At 42.6% G+C, this 23,032-nt stretch overlaps 1 protein-coding gene across 1 annotated transcript in view; it reads left to right on the top strand.

Moving 5' to 3' along the window:
- The window catches only part of LOC147026129 (neuromedin-K receptor-like), a 66,394-nt gene that overhangs the window by 23,862 nt on the left and 19,500 nt on the right, over positions 1-23,032 (top strand). Inside the window, exons 2-3 of the mRNA XM_085881245.1 lie at positions 8,926-9,120; positions 18,341-18,491. Of these exons, the coding sequence (XP_085737371.1) occupies positions 8,926-9,120; positions 18,341-18,491 (346 nt within the window). The remainder of the gene's footprint in view (positions 1-8,925; positions 9,121-18,340; positions 18,492-23,032) is intronic.

Below are 23,032 nucleotides of genomic sequence, written 5' to 3' on the forward strand. Positions count from 1 at the left end.
TATATATACCGGGCGTAGTGGCGTGCGCCTGTAATCCGGCTACTCGGAGGCTTGGGTTGGAGGATCGCTTGAGGACGGGGGCTCTGCACTGGGCAGGGTGTAGAGCAGCCCGGAATCATGGTGAAACCCAAATCCTGATCCCTGTGTCGTAAGATGCAATATGAAAGAGAGACCTACCCACATCTCTCACATGCGGATGGAGGGAATAGCCAATCAGCTCTGTGAAACAGAAATAAGCTGACTCTCTCCGAAACAACCAAACCTCGGTGGCAAGAATTATATAAATAATTGACACCTCCCACACTCCTCTCGCCGAAAAAGCTGCAGAAAGCAACATAAGAAGGCCTACTCAAGGTAAGCACTTTGCTGTTTCAAACCCATCCCAGAGTTCCTTCACAGCTATAAAGACATTCACACAGAGTGCAGCTGAAGGGGTGTGTAGCATTGGGATTCTTACAAGTGTACTATGTGTGAATGTATTAAAAGCTGTGGAGGAACTCTGGGAAGGGTTTTAATTTTGAAGGAAGAAACAGGAAGGAAGAACTATTCACTGAAACACTCAAATGAACTTCACTGAAACAGAAGCCCGAAGTAATCCCTCTTGTGCACAATTTGACATCCAAAAAATGGGAGGGTGAGACATTTGGCAATTTAACCACAGGATGAGCTGATAGACACATGCCAAAAGAACTCAGAACTGCAATACGTGGCCACTTTGGGTGTGAGGGAGAGAATGACACACTCCTGGCAAAAGTTTGCAGTTTTAACAACCAGGTTACACTGTTTCTCTGCATCAAGCAAGACCTTTTTTCATCGTAAGATATTCATTTATCACCATGTAGGTCAAAAGACTCTCGAGAAAAGGGAAACATCACCAAAAGCCAATTCTACTACAGTACAAAAATTATATTTATAAAGTACCGGCAACAATTGAAAAAGTGAATATAATTGAGAATGCATGAATCTAATTATTTTTCTTCCACAGATGTAAATTGACGATTTTTCAGTTGAAAATTGAGTATTTTTGAAGCTTGACCTTGAGTTGACCTTTTTTGATCAGATGTCAGGTCAGGTCAGATTAGATCTGTGACTTGCCACAAGTATGATGTCAACCTGTACTAACCTGTTTCATGGCCGTGTTTTTGGCAACGAAACCGTCTCCCCCACCAAGATTATTGGTGAGGAGGGTGTATGATATGGCCACCAAAAAGGATTAAAAACAAAACCTGTCAACGGGCAGAGGAGCTCCTTGTGACCCAATGGTCATCCATATCTAGTGCCTAACTGTGTCTGCGGACGTCCTCCTGCAGTTGGGTTACTTTTTATGAGGAGGTTGGTGGCAGGATTTGCACTCCGGCCACCGTAAAACCCTTCATTACACAAAATGTTCCAAAAGCACAAAAAAATCTGAAAACCCACTCTGTGGGAGTGGCTCCTGGGCAGCTGCCCTCCGCAGGGCAGCTCACCAGATGATGGGATTGAGGCAAAGCCTTTGGAATCTCCAATCATTGATGATAGGAGGGAAACCACGGGGTAAACTTCCCAGGTCATATTGCAGTATTGTGTGTCTTGGTGGTGCTGAGGTGTCATCCACCAGACGGTGGTCTCCTTGGGTTAATCTGAGGTGGTCCAGTCAGGTGGGTGCCTGGAGTGTTTGATCCCAAGAGAGGATGATCACCTGTCTCTGTTATCATCTGAACTCAAGCATTTTGTCATTGGTATTGCAGCACTCTTTGAGGTTCGGAGAACGGATTGCAGTGAGATCATGAGAGGTGGTTACACCTACTATTGTTGTGGTCTCTGATGGTTACCATGCCCAAGGAGTTGCTGCGGCTGTTTCCAATAAGCTGAGTCCAATGATAATTGAGGTAACACCGGTCAATGAGCGTATTATGAGACAAAGGATTCGTCAATCCTTGGATGTCATTTCCCTGGTCTCTGGATAAGCTCCGACTGAGGCGTGTGATCTCACCGTGAAGCATTCTCTGCCACGCTCGAGGCTTTGGTTGGTCAGTGCCCCAGGCGAGATACTCTTCCAGTCTTGGGATTTCAATGCATAGTCTGTAACTGATCGGGAAGGTTAAGAGACATGTGTTGGTCCCAATGGGTCTGGAACTGTGAAACAGAATAGCACCAATTTCCTTGACTTTGCAATATATCATGAACTTAGGGTGGCTGGTTTATGGTTTCAGTGCCAACAGGCTCATCGCTGGACTTGGTATTCCAACACTGGTGGTGTGGCTGGACGTCGATGGAGGATGTTCCAGAACTGCAGGGTCTACCGGAGTGTTCAGTTCCTCAATACCGACCACCGGCTTGTTGGAGCAACTCTGAAATTGCAGCTTAAATCCAGGAGAATGGTACCATCCCAGCCAATGCTGGATGTTGGCAAGCTCAAGGATGAGAGGGTAGCCGAGGAGTTTGCAAACAGGCTGAGTGGAGATTTGGGGGGTCTGGGTGCTTTGGGGGATCCTGAACAGTTGTGGAGTGCCTTCAAGACCACCGTCCTTGATGTTGGCTGTGGATGTCTTGGAAGTCACCATTGGGCGAAGAAAATTTTTATCGCTCAACTGACACTTGATACCATTGACCAGTCACAGGAGCAGGCTGAAAGGCAGAGCTGAGCTGTTCAGGGAGGTTAGGCGTAAGACTGTTCGTGCACTAAAGGTGGACAAGGAGGCCTGTATACGAGGAATCTGTGAGGGGGTGGAGCATCACCTGTGGTCAAGAGATTCACATCCTGCTTCCAGGAGAATTTGTGCATTGCATTCCTCCAAGTCGGTCCCTTGGTGTGCTGCAATTAGAGCATTGGGTGATTGAGAGGAGTCCAAAGTAAAGGCCCGCTGGGCCAATTACTTTGAGCAGCTGTACCAGGCTGATCCAGCAGCTGTCGAGTTGGATGTTAAGGGTTTTACTATCCCTATTGCTGACCCTCCAATCAACTGTGATCCACCTTCATTTGTTGAAACACAGACTGTGGTGAACCGGTTGAAATGGGGTAAAGCTCCTGGGATCTGTGGCATCCATGCTGAACTTCTCAAGGCTGGTGGAAATGCTGCACTCGTGTCGTTGCATGCAGTTTTGTGCTCTGCCTGGAACACAGGCATCATCCCAACTGATTGGAAGAGGGGCCTTGTTGTCCCTCTCTGGAAAGGAAAGGGTGATCGCTCAGACTGCAACAACTACCGAGGGGTGATGCTGCTATCAGTTCCGGGCAAGGTCTTTGCTCGGATATTTCTTGATTGGGTTCACCACCATCTACTCGAGCACCAACCAGCACCCAGAGCAGTCAGGCTTTACACCAAAGATGTCAATGATTGACCGTATCCTTGCTCTTCGGGTCCTCACCAAACGCAGACAAGAGTTTCGGCAGGGGCTGCTTGTAGCCTGTGTTAATCTCTGCAAAGTGCTCAATCCAGTAAATCCGGATGCACTTTGGAACATTCCTGGTCTTCATGGGGTGCTGGCAAAACTGATTCTGGTATTGGGCGTGCTGTGAAGTATGGTGGTTTCATCTCTGACTTATTTCCAGTTGTTACTGGAGTTCGTCAACGGTATGTACTGGACCCCACACTTTTCAGCGCTTGTATGGACTGGATTCTGGGGAGGATGGTGGAGAGATCAAGCTGCGGTGTATCGTTTAGGAATGTCAAGATCTCTGACCTTGATTTTGAAGATGATGCAGTCATCTTTGTGAAGACTCTGTATATCCTTTTTGGGGCCCTCAAGGTGCTGAATGAGGAGTCAGAGCTGCTGGAATTATGGGTTTCCTGGGTCAAAACTTATATCCAGGCTTTCAATGACATCTTGGATGCTGCTATCTTGTCTGTACCTGTTTGTGGTGAGGATGTTGAGGATATGGAGAGAGTCAATTACCTTGGCAGTGGTATTCATGTCTCTGCTGGCTGTGAGCCAGAGGTCAACAAACGTCTTGGTCAGGCCTGGGAAGTCATGGATTCACTGGATCATGGGGTGTGGCACTGCCGGTGCCCATGCAGGAGGAGGAAAGTCCAAATCTTCAGGTCCTTGGTGCTTACAGTCTTGCTCTACAGATGTCAGACTTGGACTCTGACTAGGGATCTGAGACAGAGACTAATTCCTTTGGTACCAGGTCTCTTTGGAGATCCTTGGCTATCGCTGATCAGACTTCGGGTCCAACGAGCGGTTGCTAAGAAGGACTCAAATGAGATTTGTTACCTGCATAGTCCGTAAGCATCAGCTGCACTGTGGCTGTATGGACATGTGGCTCTTTTTCCTGATGCTGATTCTGCTCACCAGATTCTCTGAGTGAGGGAGCCTCATGAGTGTAGATTCGTCTGACCTCGTAAGTGGAGGTCTGTTCTTCAATGGGCCAACCATGTGCCTCATGGTTGCAGCAGGTTGATCAGCCTGTCAAGGAGATGGGGAAGGACCAGGCATCTGCCTGAGGAATGGCCAGACGGATGCCCTGGAGTACCTGCGGAAAGTGGACGCAGCGATGTGTTGGTCCGGCGGTGCATGCTCCCATACCTGACGTGACCTGAACTTTCACCTTTTGACCTCAAAAATATTTGGTTTCATAATTCAGTGATGCAATGTGAAAATCCTGTTCAAATTTCAAATCAATCGTATGAAAAAATACGATTTCAGAAATTTGCCCTCAAGATGATCTTTGACCTTTGACCTTAAAATCAATAGGCTTCTCAGTTGAGACTACCTCCACAACTATGTAAAGTTTCATGACGATCGGTTTCGAATTGTGACCTGCAGGCAATAGACAGTCAGACAGAATAACAAAATCGACTGACCAATATACTTGAAAAATCTTCGATTTTGCAAGTAACAAACAGACAGAAAGGGGAGAAAACATAACCTCCTTCACCTTCAGTGGCAGAGTTAAATATCTGGCAACGGCACTTGACACTGGGGTAATATGCCATGCGTGTGAACGCCTCTGCAACAACAATGTCGGATTGGTCTCTCACTCTCGCATTCATCATGGAAAATAAAATGACAATGAACCATTGTAGATGGAAATCGTCTTGATAACCTTCCAATACCACCAATGAAGGTGGGTTTAGTTCACAAAAAATTCCCCTAGACTTTTTGCACAACAACTGCAAATTTGCAAAACAGTTAAAGTTCTCAATATTTATTGTTATGGTTATCCTTTGTAGCCAGAGATTGCCATTCACAGATGACATGTGAGCACATGTGTGCGTGAATTTATTTACATTTAGGAGCTTCAGCCTATGCAGTGGCCACACTGACATAGCAAGCAGAATAACATGGTGTTAAGGAATATTTAAGCTTGGAATTTTGTCAAGGTGCAGGTAATAATTTGCATACTCATTGCAAAAGAGACTTTCACATCTTTAATGTCATTCAACTAATTATAGCAGACAGGATACAAAGTTCAACATAGACCCAAGGGATGGTTTACTTTGTGATGCAGCGCCGTATGTACTGTCGTTGGGTCATGATTCAAAACCAGACATGAAAGTTCAAAAGTAAGTATTCTACCTCGGCACCATCTTGCCAGATCCATGTTACGGGAATGTTGCTTTGTTTCTTTATAGTTGCTGTATAGTATTATAAAGGTCACGAACTTGTACATGCAGCTTCCATAATGTTCCCTCAATAGGGTGTGTGTGTGCGTGCGTGCGTGTGTTTTCTTGGACAGCCAGACTAAATAAGTCCCGACCCGCTGTAATACTGTATCCAGGTAGGTCCTTCGGCACACTAGTAGTGCCTCAGGGTCCACCATTAGACAGCAACTAACATGAATCCAGCAGATGCTTTGGACAGGAGTTTTGAGTTTTGCTAAGGTGTGGCACACAATTGCCTAGTATTTTCAAAAAGGCACTGTGGATCTTTAATTTTGACTAGCTAATGCTGGTCGATGGACTACTTGCATGTGCTGGGAAAGCTAAATTGTACTATCATTGGTATGTTCATTGCATAATGCAAAGGGGGAACTATATCACAGATCCTGCAGCATTGGTTCATCACATTACATTCCCTGTCTGTCTTAAGCTGAACAATCAGTTGATTGCACATAGAATTGCATGATGACAACTTTACGATAGTGAGAAACACACAAGGACATATTCCAAATTTAGAAAATGGGATTTTCTCAACTAAAAATTTATAAGTACAGGTTGTCCACACAGTCTAGTTTGGTTTGGTTGCAATTAAAAAATTTAAACCGGAACAAAACTGTGGACGCGCTGTTTGGTTATTGTCGGGAAACGAGAATGGCTCTTGTTTTAAGCATTAGTCCTTCATTTTTATCACTCTGATAAAAGGTCAATGCTTTAAAGGTCAGCCACACCTCATTTGTCAATTTAGTAAACACACTATTATCAACTTTTAGTTTGAGATAAATACATTGTTTTTATTGATCTGTGGTCGACATGTTTTTTATTTTATTTTATTCAGCCTGTTACTGCTTGGTTGCATCATTTTCTGTGGATACAGCTATACTGCTGATGCAATGCCCCAGTTACCAGCACTCTGGCACTCATTTTGCCAACCTCAGAAAGATGACAGGCCGAGTCAACCCTATCTGGTGTTAATTCAACGGCCCAACAGGGGCTTGAGCTCAAGACCCGAGGATATTAAGCCAAGCACCTTAACCATTAAGCCAATACCAGGTTTGGTCTACGTGTGACAACAATAGATTAAATGATTAGAGAGTCAATCTGCAAACCCAGACCAAATCATACCAAAGACTTTAGAAATGGACGTCGTACATTGTATCGTACGTGCTGATTCCTTGCAAAAGCTTAGCTTTTAAAAAGATAGAGCGCGGCTAAATAACCATAAGTTGGCAATACCAGCACAGGCTTTGATGCACCTCATACACCAAAGTTCCTTGTAAAGGAACTCGTATTATTATTATTGGGTGGTCGCTAGATGACCCTTAGTCTCAGGTTTTCCGTCTGTCTGAATGTCTGTTGGGTGGTCGCTAGACTACCGTTATTCTCAGGTTTTCCGTCTGTCTGTATGTATAAAATGGACAGCTCTGGAGGCCAGAGGAGTCAACCGATTTTGATGAAACTTGACAGGTAGGTTCATACCAGGATGTAGTTGTATGCTTTTGAGCACCGTTGCTATGGACGCCAGCCACCGCTGCCTAGGAACGGGACTTTGAAAAATCCTAAAAATATATTTTTTTTTTTAAATCAAAAATCGCCTTCCAGACTTTTATGGGCACTATAATCAACCTTTTTGTCAAAAATTTCAGCCCGATCGGTCAAAAACTGTATGACTAGTATGCAATTATGGAGCGACCCCCCATGTCACCTACCGGCTTGTCTGTTTGTTTGTATGTCATGGACAGCTCTGGAGGCCAGAGGAGTCAACCGATTTTGATGAAACTTGACAGATAGGTTCATACCAGGATCTAGTTGTATGCTTTTGAGCACCGTTGCTATGGACGCCACCGCTGCCTCGTAACGGGACTTTGAAATTTTTGAAAAAACCTAAAAATATATATTTTTTGAAAATCAAAAATCGCCTTCCAGACTTTTATGGGCACTATAATCAACCTCTTTGTCAAAAATTTCAGCCCGATCGGTCAAAAACTGTATGACTAGTATGCAATTATGGAGCGACCCCCCATGTCACCTACCGGCTTGTCTGTTTGTTTGTATGTCATGGACAGCTCTGGAGGCCAGAGGAGTCAACCGATTTTGATGAAACTTGACAGATAGGTTCATACCAGGATCTAGTTGTATGCTTTTGAGCACCGTTGCTATGGACGCCACCGCTGCCTCGTAACGGGACTTTGAAATTTTTGAAAAAACCTAAAAATATATATTTTTTGAAAATCAAAAATCGCCTTCCAGACTTTTATGGGCACTATAATCAACCTCTTTGTCAAAAATTTCAACCCGATCGGTCAAAAACTGTATGACTAGTATGCAATTATGGAGCGACCCCCCATGTCACCTACCGGCTTGTCTGTTTGTTTGTATGTCATGGACAGCTCTGGAGGCCAGAGGAGTCAACCGATTTTGATGAAACTTGACAGGTAGGTTCATACCAGGATCGAGTTGTATGCTTTTGAGCACCGTTGCTATGGACGCCACCGCTGCCTCGTAACGGGACTTTGAAATTTTTGAAAAATCCTAAAAAAAAAAAAATTTTGAAAATCAAAAATCGCCTTCCAGACTTTTATGCGCACTATAATCAACCTCTTTATCAAAAGTTTTCAGCCCCATCCGTCAAAAACTGTCTGACTAGTATGTAATTATATAGCGACCACCCATGTCGCCTCCTGGCTTGTTATTGTTATTATGACTATTATTATGTCAACACAGATCAACGCAAGTCTTAGCAGTGTCTAGTATTATTTCTAGGCAGTGTCTAGTATTATTTCTAGGCAGTGTCTAGTCATTCAGGTTCTGCACACATCCGTCACAGAAATTGCCCCAACGAGGAAAAACCTGCAGGTCGTGATGTTGTATTGCTGTATAACATAAATTATGTGCACCCTTGAATGATACATTTTATGAAAATTGCATAATTTTTACCCGCATGTACCCATTGCCTCAATCTACAAAACATATCAAACCAATTATTTTTAAATTTTTTTATGGGATATGGGTGGTGGTCTCTTTTTATAAGCAACATTTCAGTGTCCCTTCTAATTTCTCTTGGGCATTTTAAGAATCAACCATAAAGTATCGACTGCTGTTGCATGGAGACCACAGACTAGTTTGAACATGGCATCTGGGTTTTTAAACCGAAACTGGCATTCCAATTATTGTGATACTTCCCGAGTTCACAAAGGCTTAGAAGACAAATCCTTCGTTCTAATTCCGTCAGCCAGATTTCAACCCAAAATGTCGAGGATGCCAGTCAAGTGTCCTCAGCAATAAGCCATCCATTTCAATATAACCCGTTTCCTCCTCTCCTTTCATTGCGTCCATCCCACAGGTATATGGCGATTCGGCATCCACTGAAGCCTCGTCTTTCTGCCCAAAACACTCGTGGAGTCGTGGCTGGAATCTGGCTCTTGGCACTCTGCCTTGCATTACCACTATGTGTGTTTTCCCATGTCACACAAGGCCAAGGCCGTATAATCTGCAGCATCAAATGGCCTGACACCATGAGTGGTAACAGCCAGTTAGTGTAAGTTGTCATATTTCATTTATATCGAATTTGTCAGGGCAGCAACATTTTGATAACCTATAAATCCTTTTGTCTAGTGTCAAAAAATTAACATGCCTTCTATCCCAATAAAATCAGGAAACTTGCCTACTGCTGGAGAAAATATGCAGCACTGGATGTAAATAACGTAGAAAAGGATTAACATACAGCATGTGACTTGTATTGCAGGTGCAGCACAATTCTGCCATGGTTGGAGGAAAAAAAATGGGGAAATAAATATTTGCTTTCTCTTTGCTTATTTCCCTGCAGCCTGATCACACATATCTGGAGTGCTGGCATTATCAAACTTGATGTACATAATGCAACTCTTAATAAACGCCAAAATTATATTCCCCTTACTCATTGCTCCATGCCATTCAGCTGCCTGGCTTTCATCCAGAATCGTTCCATTCATGATTTGCAAGCTGCAAAATCTCTTTTTAAAGAAAGCGACCACCATTACAATTGCTTTGATCAATTTTTTTCAGTTTAATTGACCATTTTAATATCACATCTGCAATAACGAAAATTATTGATCTACATCTCCTCCCGCCCCATCCCTTCCACAGAACGTTGGTGCTGCTGAAGAAGTTTATATAGCTGGGGTAACGATCTTGAGTGGGTCGCCACTCCAACATAGGAAGTCAGAGCAGAATTTGGAATTTGGCCAGGGTGCCGGCGATAGCATGGGTGAACATAAAATAGCTCAGAGCTTGCTCAAAGCTTTTTTTATGAAACAAAAATTCAAATTTTGAAAAGGCAGCACCTGCTGGAGAAATAATCATAACAGCAGTTACCATAATGTCTGAACAGCTTGAACAAGAGCAGTGCAAAACAAAAACAAACTATAAGGGCACTCGGTAGCATGCATGCCTTCTCCAGGCTGATTAGTTTACGTTTTGTATCCCACTGATCGGCACCATCTGGATTCAGACTTGAACTTAAATTTAATTGGATTGTTGTTGTCATCTTACCAACTCATCCACCAAGTTTCGTCCAAATCTGTTCACAACTTTTTGAGATATTGTGCTATATGTCATTTTTGGCCCACCACTCAATGGTGAAGAATCACTTTCAAAAATTCTCGGATCCGGATCCAGGTCTTCACCAAAATCGAAGCAATTCTTCCTTGTTACATACCCAACCTTCCCACCAAGTTTGGGCCGAATCCGTCCACAATTTTTTGAGATATAATCGGCTTGTTGTTGTCACCTAACTAATACCTGCTGTATGTCGTTTTTGGCCCTCTCAATGGTGAAAATTCACTTTTAAAATTCACGGATCTAAATCAAGATCTGGACCTTCACCAAAATCTATTTTGTCGGTGTCACATGCCCAAGCTCTCCACCAAATTTAGTCCAAATTCATCCGTAACTTTTTGAAATAATTTGTTCACAAACAGACAAACAAATGACAAGCCAGTAGGCGACGAGGGATTCGCTAGGATCGAAGCACTGGATACGATGCTTTTCATTCTGACCGATCCACCGACGAAGATTCATTGCCAAGACGTATTGGTTCACATACAATTGTTCCTCTGCCTGGCAAGATTTTTCCTATTGCTTATTTTTGCCAACTGGCACTCCTCATAAAAAATGATGGTAAATAGGCACCCTATTTTTGAAGGACTACCATTTGAAAAATAATTGGTTTGCTGGTTTCTGCTGTGGAGCCTCACGTTGCAGACACACACACAGACACACACACACACACACACACACACACACACACACACACACACACACACACGGAAAACCCGATAAACTTCTCTCAATGCTCTTGTTTGACCACACCTCCTGAGCCACACCATATTTTTCACAAGCCACGCCCACTTTCCATAAGCCACGCCCACTTTCCTACACCACGCCCACTTTTCGACACCACACCCACTTTCCTATGCCACTCCCACTTTCCTACACCACTCCCACTTTCCTATGCCACTCCCACTTTTCATCCACCACGTCCACTTTCCCGAAGCTCCGCCCACCTTCCTAAGCCCCTCATAAAAAATGACGGTAAATCGACACCCGATTTTTGAAGGACTACCATTTGAAAAATAAAACCTCAATCAAAAATCGGCTCAAGTAAAATTTTCTAAATATCTCGAAGTGTTTAATTCCGAAGTCTCGCTTCTCTACATTCAAAACTGAAGGACAAGTATTGAAAATACTGAACGCGGTTTTTCGGCCGCTGCACAGCAACGGTTGGTTGAGAGGCAATGAAATTCGAATGCGCACATTCCCAGACCATATGGCACCTGTTGGCAAAGTTTCATCGAAATCGGTTCGCTGGTTCGTGCTGTGGAGCCTCGCGTTGCAGACACACACACACACACACACACACACACACACACACACACACACACACACACACACACACACACACACACACACAGACGGAAAACCCGACAATAAGGGATATCTAGCATATATAGCGAATCCAATAAATAAGGTGGTGTGTGGGTCGTGGAATCGTTTACTGTAAATAAATAAATAATTGGAGGTGGTGTGTGGGTCGTGGAATCGTTTTCGGGAAATAAATAAATAATTGGAGGTGGTGTGGGTGGGGAATCGTTTACGGTAAATAAATAAATTGGAGGTGGTGTGTCAGGAGGAGAATCCGAAATGGTAAATAAATAAATAATTGGAGGTGGTGTGTGGGTGGTGGAATCATTTTCGGAAAATAAATAAATAATTAAAGGTGGTGTGTGGATCGTGGAATCGTTTTTGGTAAATAAATAATGAAAGGTGGTGTGTTGGTGGGGAATCTTTTTCGGTAAATATAGAAATAATTAAAGGTGGTGTGTGGATCATGGAATCGTTTTCGGTAAATAAATAATTGGAGGTGGTGTGTGGGTAGGAATAGTTTTCGGTAAATAAATAAATTATCGGTTTGCTGGTTTGTGCTGTGGAGCCTCGCGTTGCAGACACACACACACACACACACACACACACACACACACACACACACACACACACACACGGAAAACCTGATAAACTTCTCTCAACGCTCTCGTTTGACCACACCTCCTGAGCCACACAATATTTTCATAAGCCACGCCCACTTTCCATAAGCCACGCCCACTTTCCTACGCCACTCCCACTTTTCATCAACCACGTCCATTTTCCCTAAGCTCCGCCCACTTTCCTAAGCCCTCATAAAAAATGACGGTGAATAGACACCCGATTTTTGAAGGACTACCATTTGAAAAATAAAACCTCAATCAAAAATCGGCTCGAGTAAAATTTTCTAAATATCTCTAAGTGTTTAATTCCAAAGTCTCGCTTCTCTACATTCAAAACTGAAGGACAAGTATTGAAAATACTGTACGCGGTTTTTCGGCTGCTGCACAGCAACGGGTGGTTGCTCGGCAACGGAATTCAAACGAGCACATTCCCAGACCACATGGCACCTGTTGGCAAAGTTTCATCGAAATCGGTTCGCTGGTTCGTGCTGTGGAGCCTCGCGTTGCAGACACACACACACACACACACACACACACACACACACACACACACACACACACACACACACACACACGGAAAACCCGACAATAAGGGATATCTAGCATATATAGCGAATCCAAAAAAATCACTCATCAAGCGACACTTGTCGAAGAGGAACGGCACTCGGTCGAACTCGGCAAGTTCATTCGTACAACTCCCAGGTGAGCGACAGCACAGACGACAGAGAGTTTTGAAATTTGGTAAGATTTTCATCGCATCAGAAAAAGAAACCAGACCACCTCACAAGAGTGAGACCAGTTTCATATCATCATTTGCGATGTAATTTTGCGTTGGGCATCGCCCAGCGCATTTAATTTTTTTCATCCCGTGGGGTGGAAGACCCACGGGGTCTAAGCGCTGCTCGCTCTCTCTTTTCTTGTGTACAGTTCATTTGAACGTCTATTTATCCATTATTCGTGAACAGAATTCAATGAAAATTGGCAGGCATATAGCGGTGAGCGGCGCTTCGACCCCGTGGGGTGGAAGACCCCAAGAGGTAAAAATTCTCCTATCTGGATCCAGATTCGAATCTTCACCAAAATTGAATCAATGAGTCCTTTTCAGACACCCAACATGTCCACAAATTTTCTGCAGAATCCATCCATAACTTTTTGAGATCATGTGCTATATATCATTTTTGGCCATATTTCTCAATGGTGAAAAATCACTTGAAAAATTCTCGAATCCAGATCCAGATTAATATCTTCATAAAAATCGAATCAATTAGTCCTTTTCACACCCCCAACCTGTCCACAACCTTTTGAGATATTATGCAATCTCGTTTTTCACCCCATCTCTCAATGATGAAGAATCAGTTAAAATTTAAATAATTCTCGTATCCAGATCTGGATTCGCATCTTCACCAAAATTGAATCAATTCTTCCTCATGGCACTCACAACCTGTCCAGCAAGTTTCGTGTAAATCGACCCATAACCTTTTGAGATAGTGCTAAATATCATTTTTGGCCCTATGACTCAATGGGAAAGAATCACTGACAAAAATCACTGAAAAAAAGACAGACAGAGAGATAGACAAATGCTACAGACCAACATACTTGGCAAAAAAAAATTTCACCAAGTAGCAAATGCTTCAGACCAACCGAAAAAAAAAATTCTCCAAGTAACAAACAGACAGAGAGGGGTGAAAACATAACCTCCTTTACCTTCGGTGGCGGAGGTAACAAAGTATAACGACACTCGGTAGAGTGCATACCTCCACTAGGCTGAACAGTTTACCGTTTTTTGTCCCACTGATGGGCTGGATCAGAACCAAAATCGAATCTACTTGTTCTTCTCAGCTAATCAACTCATCCACCTAGTTTTGTCATAACTCATCCATAAATTTTTGAGATATCATGATATATATATATATATATATATATATATATATATATATATATATATATATATATATATATATATATATATATATATATATATATATATATATACATATATATACAAATATATATACATACATACATATATAGTTTTTGGCCTTTTCTCTCAATTTTAGAAATCAGGCCTATGTTGACCTTTTGACTTTAAAAATAATTGGTGGTTGAATTCATTGACCTGATATGCAAATCCTGATATGTAAATCAACTTTCGGATCCGTTTCTGAAGCAATGGTAGTAGTTTCTCAGGGGCCTCTGCAGACTTTCTCAAGGATTAGTTTTCTGGTCGTTTTTGTCGCATTTTTACTGTTATTTTGTTATCTTCATATTCACTGCGTGTTTCTAGTTTGGCTTTCTGTTTAAACTTCTGATAATTGGTGAGTGTTCATCGATCTTTCCACATCGGGTTTCCTTCAGGCCTACCCTTCTTCTTCCTGCCTGTGTTCACGATTTTGTTGTTTTATTTTCTCCTTATCACCTTCAGTTTTTATCCCCCGCCGCGTGGCGGAAGGGGGATATTGTTGTGACCCAGGTCGTCTGGCTGTCCGTCCGTCCGGGCGTCAACATTTATAGCTGTGAGTGCGATAACTCGTAAACTGTTCGCCATATCGATTTGAAATTCGGGTCACACATGTACCACCTGAAAAGGAAGAACCCGATTGATTTTGGGCCGGATCCAAGATGGCCGACTGGGGCGGCCATCTTGAAAAAAATGTTTTTTGTAATCAATGGAAAACCGCTTATCTGATTTCAATTATTTTTGGTTACTACGTTCCTCACCCCTGGGGAACTTTTTCGAGATGATGACCAAATGGTGTCTTGTTTACAATTCACCTCTCTCATTATCTGGAATATGTATGACCTTTTTCATTCAATGGCGGGAGATTCCCCATCTCTGATGGTATATTTATTTTCTCCACTAAACCTCCACTAGTTCTTCAATTTCCTCTCAACTATACCCTCTGTTTCATGTCTTAAATTAAAAATAAATCAATAAATAAATACAATCTTTTCCCTTACCTATCCCTCCCGTAACCACGTGACTTCCTGTATGGACTCTTAACACCACCTCATATCTTCCCCCATCCAAAATCTTGATGTTTTCTTCCCCCGTTAATTCTCCCCAAACCCACATCCTTCAAATTCCCTGTTTTTCTTCGTGAAAGTCCCTGAAGTAGCATCTTGTTTACTCCGTGTACCCCACCCCATCCCTCTCCCCTGCACAGATATATTGTCTCTGTTGCTCACTATTTTTTGCTTCACTCTCCCACCCCTCTTGTTTTGTGCCTTGTTTTATGTTCTCTGTGTTACCTCTTACACGAACCTCGACATGGTAGGAAAAAAAAAGTCCGGTTCAAATTTCAAGTCAATCGGATTAAAATTGAGGAGTTTAGAAGTTGCACCTCAGTTGTTGACCTTTGGCCTATTTGACCTTTTGGCCGATGTTGACCTCAAAATTAATTGGCTGGTTGAATCCAGTGACTTCAAGTAGAAATCCTCTTCAAATTTCAAGTCAATCGGATGAAAATTGAGGATTTTATAAATTGCACCTGAGTTGTTGACATTTGGCCTATGTTGACCTTTTGGCACATGCTGACCTCAAAAATAATTGGGGCTGTATTCATTGAACTGATATGAAAATACTGCTCAAATTTCAAGTAAATTGGATGAAAATTGAAAATTTTAGAAATATCAGCCGAGGTTGACTTTTTGGCTAAAGTTGACCTCAAAAACAATGGGTGGTTGAATTTAGTGACCTGATATGCAAATGCTCTTAAAATGTCAAGTCAATCGGATGAAAATTGAGGGTTTTAGAAATTTGAAAAAGTTGTTGACCTTTGGTCTGTGATGACCTTTTGACCTCAACAATAAATAAAATTATGTCAGACCACCAAGCTCACCATTTGGTGAAGATCAGTTGAAAATTGTAACCTGTTGGTGATTAAAGGTGAGCAGAGAGACAAACAGAAGCGATCAACATGTCTACTTGTCAAAAAATGTTTTTTTTGCAATTTAACAAACAGGCAAACAGAAAAACAGACAGACAGGGGTGAAAACATATCCTCCATCCACCTTCAGTGGTGGAGGTAAATATTCACCAATTACAAAAGGTAAAATGGGACAATTTTAAGCATGACACTGAACAATAATTCGAACAACTCAAGACTAACAACATCACCAACGGCACGCTGACATCCACATCAACAGTTTAACCTAATCACAGACACAGCTACCAAATACATTCCAAAGGGCAACATAAAAAAAATACAACCCCAACTACCCTCCAGGTCTTTAAAACAGCTGTTCACCACCATCTTAGATCTTTTCCAATTCAAAATCATGATCTTTTCTACACCTGATAACCCCTCCAAAACCCCACCCAAAGTCCTCATCTTTCAAAATTCCAATTCCCGCCCCCCCCCCTTCTTGAGAGTTTCCTTCTTTATCTGACTTGTCCTTCAACTCCACTGTTGGTGTTCTCCCCAAACCTCTCCACTGTTCCTTTTGTCCTGTTCCATTCAGTTGTACTAGCTCTTCCACGACCCATGACTGTATGTATGTATGTATGTATGTATGTATGTATGTATGTATGCATATAAATATATATATATATATATTTATGTGTATTTAAGAGTTTTTCATACTTAAACCTCAAGAAGTAGCATTAAAATGTGAAAACGTTTTTACTGACAGCCCGGTATGTTATTCTCGTAATATGTGTCCTTGCACATTCAAGTAGTGTCCTGTGCTGTTCTACAGTATCCATATGAGAAATTGTCGCATTGTCATATTGTTAAATCACCGATTTTTCAGATAGTGCATATAACTTGACGTGATTACTTTCTTTAACATCAACTGCAAAGTTTTGACTTGAAAAGAAAAGGTCAATTAATCCTATTTCACAATGCTGGTTATGTTGTGTCATAACTCATTTATGTAAAACATCGGGGCTCCGCTTGGTTTTTGTTTTGTTTTTGTTGTTGAGTGTACCTGTGCATGAATGAGCATTTTTGTGTGTTTTATCAGGCTTGCAAATTTATTACACATCTTCCTTGATATTATGTTGAAGGAATTGCAGTAATTCTGGATTGTGCTGTCTCTGGCTTTGGTTCACATATTATTGGGTCCAATAGGCCCTCTTGTGGGCTTTTGTTGGTGATATATGATATAATAGAGTGATATAATACTCATTGTGATAATAATAATAATAAAGAGATTGCAGTATAGTCTGGAAGTATGCACATTTTGAACTGTCTCACCTGGGTTCGAATCCCGACCCAGCTATAAACTGTCATCCCGGTATTTCACAGGCAAGGTGATTCATCAATGTGTGCGCCGTCCCTCGGACGGACGTTAAACTGGGCATCCCGTCTACCAGCGTTAATCGGTGGACGTTAAAGATCCCATGGTGTCCTCCACGAAAAGTTGGCGAGCTATCCCGGGCAACATGAACACATTACAAATTCCTGCCCAAATGGCATCTGAGAATCCCAAATGGCATTCCAGATGGCATTCCTTGTGCTGCACAGCCATGCCCTCAGCCAACGATGCAACCCCACAGCCTTGTGCTGCATATGAACGAAGTGCTTGGGTGTCACTTCACGAAGTGTGCAGGGTGTTGCATCACAAAGTGCACAGTCTTCTAAATGGACGTGAAGTTGGACGTCCCATACGCCGTCATTCATTGGCGTTCTTTTGAGCCGTTTAGCCTGGGTTCGAATTCTAACCCACTTATAAACTCACACTGGTGTTTCACAGAGAGGGCGATGCATGAATGTATGTGCAGTCCATCGAAAAGATGTTAAGTCAGAGGACCCTTCCTCCAACAGCGGTCGTTGGTGGATGTTGAAGATCCCAGTGTGTCTTTCCTGAAAAGTAGGCAAATTATCGCTGGTACCAAAACCACATTACAAATTTCTTCCACCTTCAGTCGAACATCAGGCCTGGCCATGTCGGTTTGTTAAACATTCGACCCAAAAAGGTTCGTCAGCTGACCCCACAAGAAAGTGGAAATAATTGGGACCGTTAAACAAGTATCCTATTTCACACCAGTTAATAATTTGAAGATCATCATGGAATGTACATCTATCACCGATACTTGCAAAGAGGAATAAAACAATCAATAAAACCTGAAGTTAACAACTAGAAAATGGGCTTTCACTGCCAAACGACGCAAACCTGACACCCCGTTTATACTGTTATCATTGAATGGTTTCATGTTAAAATCTGACTCTCAAATTAATAATAACACATTTAATATATTTTTTTTTCCCCTTCATGTTTCCTTCCTTCCCACAGTTACCAATTCGTTATTGCCATCTTGCTTTATGTGCTACCATTGACTGTCATGGCTGTGACATACACGATGGTAGGAATAACCCTGTGGGGAGGGCAGATTCCTGGAGATTCCTCAGAACACTTTCGGCAACAACTCCAAGCCAAGCGAAAGGTGAACTCGGTGGAGTCGGGCCTGCAGGTTTTGACAAACATCTCGTGTTTGAATAACTTTTCTTCAAGATGATTTAAAACAAGGACAAATGTGTCCAAGAGCAGCGTCCTAAAGGTTTTGTAGGCTAAAAAAAATAAAAAAACAACAACAACAACAACTTCCGATATTTCGTCACGTGCCTTGATTAAGCCAATAGCGAGACCCGTCATGGTGTATTTACGTATTTACGAAATATCGTGTATTTACGAAATTACAATACGATGAATGGAATAATCTTTAAATAGTAACGTGAACTTTTCGAAACTTTAAAGCAAATGTCCGAATATATTTAAAAGTTCATGATAGACGCTCTCAAAAGGCACCGTCAATGCGAGGATGTGTACATGTGTTTAGTATTTAAGGAGATCCGGACCGTGTATATAAAAGAGCCGAGTCCTAATATAAAGGTTTTGTCCGAAGAAGAAGAAGAAGAAGAAGAAGAAGAAGAAGAAGAAGAAGAAGAAGAAGAACACCAAGCTCTCTAAAAGCAGCATTCGCTACGCGAGACGCTGCTAAAAACAAAAAAAAACACAACAACATTCACTATCAACAATGTGATGTGCATCATTGTTGGTCAGGACGAAGAAACAAAGCAAGAATAAAAATTAATAAATGCTGCTTAAACTTCAGTGTTGCCAACATCTGAGTTCACAAGTGACCAGTGTGACCACTCCTTGGCATTTTTTTCACAAGATCTTGGCTATTCGTTGTTCACCTTGGCGTCTTGGTTTTCTATAGGTTTTCTTGGCGTATAGTTTTTCTATTATTATCATCGCTTTTCCGAAACCTTGTGAATTCTTGGCTTCTTTCATTGGCTCACCTTGGCATTAATGAAAATGAGGAGTGGTCACACTGCAAGTGACCTGGAAAAGAGAATGTACTGGAATAGTAATAGTAATAATTTAATGCATTGGTATTTGAAGATAAGGTCATGGATAATTAAAATGCCAGATCAGCAGAATTTTAAAAAAGCAATCAAAGGGTTTTTCTAAAAGTCAAAAAGTAAAATGGAAATATTTTAGATATGTTTGAAAAATCGAAATCGAAGGTGTGAGTTTAATCGATTGTTTTCGTGGGTACTTCAAGGTCGGAGATCAACAGAAAAATAAATATTTTATGAGGCAGGTGTCTGGAAAGCAGAATTGAGGTAATCAGGAAGTTTTAACGAATCATTATCGACTCCAATGAAGGCGGACGAAGGTTATGTTTTCATCCGTGTCTGTTTGTCTGTGAGCAGGATTTCTCAAAAAGTTATGGACGGATTCGGACGAAATTTGGTGGACAGAATGGAAGTGCGACAAGGACAAATTGATTCGATTTTGGTGAAGATACGTATCTGGATCCGAATACTGGAATTGTTTTTCCGCGATTCTTCACCATTGAGAGATACTATATGACTGAAAACGACGTTCTTACAGTTCTAGCTTTTATGTAGGTGCAAGACAGACACACTCAAAGTATAACCCTAGTTACGTTGTAGTACTTTGTTTTGTTAAGTATTCTGTGTTCACGTAAGCAGATATGCGTTGCAAGTGTTTAGATTGGTATCAAATACGTTATGTTCCGATTTTTACACTCTCATCTACAGCCATTTTTTTCACCTCACAGCCTTTTCTCGCACCTTTTGTACACATTTTCTCTGCTAAAATGTCAACACACAACGTTTTGCCCTCTCTTCAAAAAACCCGGAACAAATCTCCCCAAACTGGCTCGAACCAGCTTCATGCATTTCCTCTCAAGAAGTCTGCAAAATTATGGCACATCGATCATCATTAAGGGTGACAGCATGCTGAAATATATCCTGGCAGTGTCCCACACCCCAATCCGTGAAGAGCCAGTCCAAAATTGCTACTGGCATTGGGATGGCGAATGCACCAGTCACGAGCAGAGAAGAGTGGAGGGGCGTGAGGGAAGAAGGTAATCCAGGGATAAAAGCGGAGGAGCACACAGGTCTGCTAAGTCAGCTGTGCAGTCTGCTTGAGTCGAGACAGAGTCAAAATGAGAGTCTGAGCAGTCTGGCCTCTTGTCCGTCCGACTTCATCTGCCCTTTCGCTTCTGTTCACTTGCGCCTTTTCACTTTCGTTCTCTCACACCTTTCACTTTAATTTCCTCTTGCACCGTTCACCTTCTGCTCTTGCATACCTTCGCCTTGCGTACCATTCGCTGCATTCAAGTTATCTGGCTATGTCGATGCCAGGCGGTCCTACCAAAACCCATGCTGAGTTTGTGCCATGAACACTACATCAACGGGCAAGCGTGGGGGTTGGAGCATGGGGGGACTGGACCAGTGGAACATTTGTGTGAGAACTATCGGGTGGCGCGAGCTCAACCGAGTTAGCACAAGGTGTGCAGCAGCTCAACTCATCCCCATCTTCTTCTTTATCTCTATCTCTAGCTCCATCTGTAATCTCCATCTCCATCTTGCTCTTGCGCATTTGCCCCTTCCATGTCTGATGCATGATTGGTGCCAATGTCAGTGCTACAGTGATAAGTGTCTGCACAAAGCATCCAATGGCACAAATGTTCTCTTTGGGGATAAGTGGGAATGTATACGTGCTCTGTAAATAGACTCTTGCAAATTGCCTCCTTTGTAAATACGTGTTTTGGAATACATTTTAGAAATAACTTGTGTCCTGACTTATCCTGTCTTTTTCGATTGCGGCATAAGGCAACTGAGTGGTTGATTGCTCAGATTTAGATTGGCTTGTACATCGTAGGAAGTGGCGTGGAATGTTGTTTCACTCGGCCAATTAACATCCGTTACGTAGCTCCCGGCACGATACTCTATGTGTGACGAACATCTCACCAGTAACGACAATGCGACACTGGGTGTGGGGAGCCGGCCAGAGATGAGCGGCATGGACGGCGTTTGTGGTCTTTGAAGACTCGTCGACCATTTTAGAGTTATCCAGAGGTGATATCCATCACAATATGTCGTACAATATCTCAAAGAGCTGTGGACAGATTCGAACAAAACTTTGTGAAGAGGTCGGGTGTGTGAGAAGGATGAAATGATTCAATTACAGTGAAGATCCGGACCCACATCCAGATACTGGAATATTTCAAATAATTCTTCACCCACCACTGATTGTAAGAGGCAAAAACTATATCTCAAAAGGTTATGGACTGATTCGGACGAAACTTGGTGGGTAGGTTGGGTGTGTTCCAAGGACGAATTGATCAAATTTTCGTGAAGATCCAGATCGGGATCTGAGTTTTTGAATTTTTAAAAGTGATTCTTCATCATTGAGAGAAGCGGCAAAAAACTATAAATTGCACAATATCTCAAAAAGTTGTGGACGTATTTTGACAAAACTTGGTGGATGAGTTGGGTAGGTGACAAGAACAAGCCAATTGAATATAGGTGGATGGAACTCAGAGTTCAACCCGCATGTGGCATCATTTCTGTGGGTAACGATTGTACCGCAGATGCAGCACCTTCTGTAGGTTCGGGCAGGAACTTGGAATTTGTGCCAGTTGCAACTCACTTACTCTTCATCAAAAGACACAGTGGGGTCTTTAACATTCATCAACTACTCGCAGATGGAACACCTGGCTCAATGTGCATCCAAGGAACGGCGCATTTCGTGATGCAACACCCTGCCTGCAAACCACCAATCGGACAGCGATAGTAGAGTGGGAATTGAAGCCAGATGAGATCAGCTCAAAAGGAAATGTGTGTGATAAGTGGCATTCAAGTAATAATGGATTGATCGAAGAGAAGGATTGACAGACTGAGAGCTCTTTTACAATTCTGGGGGTGATGGTGCAGGCTGTTCTTAGTTTGTGGAGTGATCCGTCTGGTTGATTCTGATAACGAGTGAGACTCCGACATGCTAACTACTTCCATGACCCTGGTGTGGCCATCAGACTAATTTCTTCGAGGGATGGGCAGCTGAAAGCCGTGCGAGATGGAGCAATAACAGGTCTGTGATGCCCTTCGATGTCCGGAGCCACACGCGCACTGCACTTGACGGGCCAGCACGTTCCTTGCCCTTCGCTGACAGACTCGAGTAAACCGCTGAGCCCCATCTATGATGGGGACTGGGGCTTGAGACGGTGTCCCACAAATGAGGAATTCCTAGTAAACGCAAGTCATCAGCTCAAGTCGATCAAGTCCCTGCCCTTTGTACACACAACCCATCACTACTACCGATCGGATGGTTTGGTGAGATTCTCTGATCAGCCCCTGCATGGGCTGTCCATCCATTGGGACCATATTCTGTACAGAGCGTTGGTGCTGCCTTGGCAGTCTCCTTGGCTATCGGGCACAATCCTGGATGGGTCGCCACTCCAACACAGGACTCCAGCAAGCTGGCACTCATTTTATCGACCTCAGAAGGATGACAGGCTGATTCAACCCCACCTGGTATTAATTCAACAGCCAAGCAGGATTTGAACTCAGGACCCAAGGATCCCAAGCCCACCACCATAAACATTAAGCCAACACAAGGGATATGGGCTGTCCACGATACACGTTACACATTGTTGTTGTGTCGGCT

The sequence above is a fragment of the Eptatretus burgeri genome, chromosome 5, assembly GCF_056783735.1.
Source record: "Eptatretus burgeri isolate ZD-2024b chromosome 5, Ebu_testis_v1, whole genome shotgun sequence".
NCBI lineage: Eukaryota > Metazoa > Chordata > Myxini > Myxiniformes > Myxinidae > Eptatretus > Eptatretus burgeri.